This window comes from Micropterus dolomieu, unplaced genomic scaffold (genome assembly GCF_021292245.1).
Source record: "Micropterus dolomieu isolate WLL.071019.BEF.003 ecotype Adirondacks unplaced genomic scaffold, ASM2129224v1 contig_10821, whole genome shotgun sequence".
In the NCBI taxonomy this organism is placed as follows: Eukaryota; Metazoa; Chordata; class Actinopteri; order Centrarchiformes; family Centrarchidae; genus Micropterus; species Micropterus dolomieu.
In genome coordinates this window covers 895-2525 of record NW_025739807.1, presented here as the reverse complement: position 1 = coordinate 2525, position 1631 = coordinate 895, and the positions used below count along the sequence as shown (strand labels likewise).

At 46.0% G+C, this 1631-nt stretch overlaps 1 protein-coding gene across 1 annotated transcript; it reads right to left on the bottom strand.

Moving 5' to 3' along the window:
- Positions 1–152: 152 nt before the first annotated feature.
- On the bottom strand, positions 153–1252 carry LOC123965701 (salivary glue protein Sgs-3-like; the record flags this gene model as incomplete). Its single annotated transcript, XM_046042106.1, has 1 exon — positions 153–1252. A coding segment is annotated over one exon (1100 nt), but the record flags the coding sequence as incomplete, so codon positions are not given.
- Between the last annotated feature and the right edge of the window lie 379 nt (positions 1253–1631).

Here is a 1631-nt window from a genome sequence, read left to right as displayed (position 1 = left end):
GAGTTGTTGTAGGGAGAGGTGTTGTGGTAGGTGGAGTTGTTGCAGTGGGAGTTGTTGTAGGTGAAGTTATTTCAGGGAGAGTTGTGGTAGGGAGAGTTGTTGTAAGGGGAGTTGATGTAGGTAGAGTTATTGTTGTAGAGGGAGTTGTAGGCAGAGTTGTCGTAGGGAAATTTGTTGTTGTATAGGGAGTTGTAGGGGGAGTTGTTGTAGGGAGATTTGTTGTATGGAGAGTTGTTGTGGTAGGTGGAGTTGTTGTAGGGGGAGTTGTTGTAGGCAGAGTTGTCGTAGGGGGAGTTGTCGTAGGTGAAGTTATTTCAGGGAGAGTTGTTGTGGTAGGTGGAGTTGTTGGAGGAAGAGTTGTGGTAGGGGAAGTTGTATCAGGTGGATTTGTGGCTGTAAGGGCAGATGCTGTTTTAGGGAGAGATTTTGTAGAGGGATTTGTAAAGGGAATATTTGTAGGTGCATCTGTTGTAGTTATTGTAGGGAGAGTTGTTGTGGTAGGTGGAACTGTTGTTGTAGAGGGAGTTGTTATGGTAGAGGGAGTTATTGTTGTATGGAGAGTTATTATAGGTGGAGTTGTTGTAGGTGAAGTTATTTCAGGGAGAGTTGATGTGATAGGTTGAGTTGTTGTAGAGGGAGTTGTTTTAGGCAGAGTTGTCGTAGGGGGAGTTGTCGTAGGTGAAGTTATTTCAGGGAGAGTTGTTGTGGTAGGTGGAGTTGTTGGAGGAAGAGTTGTGGTAGGGGGAGTTGTTGTAGGGAGAGTTGTTGTTGTAGGGGGAGTTGTTGTGGTGGGTGGATTGGTTGTTGAAGGTGGAGTGGTTGTTGAAGGGGGAGTTGTAGTTGTAAAGGGAGTTGCTGTAGGTAGAGTTATTGTTGTAGAGGGAGTTGTTGTAGGGAGAGTTGTTATTGTAGGGGGAGTTGTTGTGGTGGGTGGATTAGTTGTTGAAGGTGGAGTGGTTGTAGGGAGATTTTTTGTATGGAGAGTTGTTGTGGTAGGTGGACTTGTTGTAGGGGGAGTTGTTGGAGGAAGAGTTGTGGTAGGGGGAGTTGTTGTAGGGAGAGTTGTTGTTGTAGGGGGAGTTGTTGTGGTGGGTGGATTGGTTGTTGAAGGTGGAGTGGTTGTTGAAGGGGGAGTTGTAGTTGTAAGGGGAGTTGATGTAGGTAGAGTTATTGTTGTAGAGGGAGTTGTTGTAGGCAGAGTTGTCGTAGGGGGAGTTGTCGTAGGTGAAGTTATTTCAGGGAGAGTTGTTGTAGGGAGATTTGTTGTTGTAGAGGGAGATGTAGGGAGATTTGTTGTTGTAGGGAGAGGTGTTGTGGTAGGTGGAGTTGTTGTAGGGGGAGTTGTTGTAGGTGAAGTTATTTCAGGGAGAGTTGTTGATGATGGCCGAGTTGTGGTAGGGAGAGTTGTTGTAAGGGGAGTTGATGTACGTAGAGTTATTGTTGTAGAGGGAGTTATAGGCAGAGTTGTCGTAGGGGGAGTTGTCGTAGGTGAAGTTATTTCAGGGAGAGCTGTTGTGGTAGGTGGAGTTGTTGGAGGAATAGTTGTGGTAGGGGAAGTTGTTGTAGGGAGATTTGTTGTTGTAGAGGGAGTTGTAGGGAGATTTGTTGTTGTAGGGAGAGGTGTTGTGGTA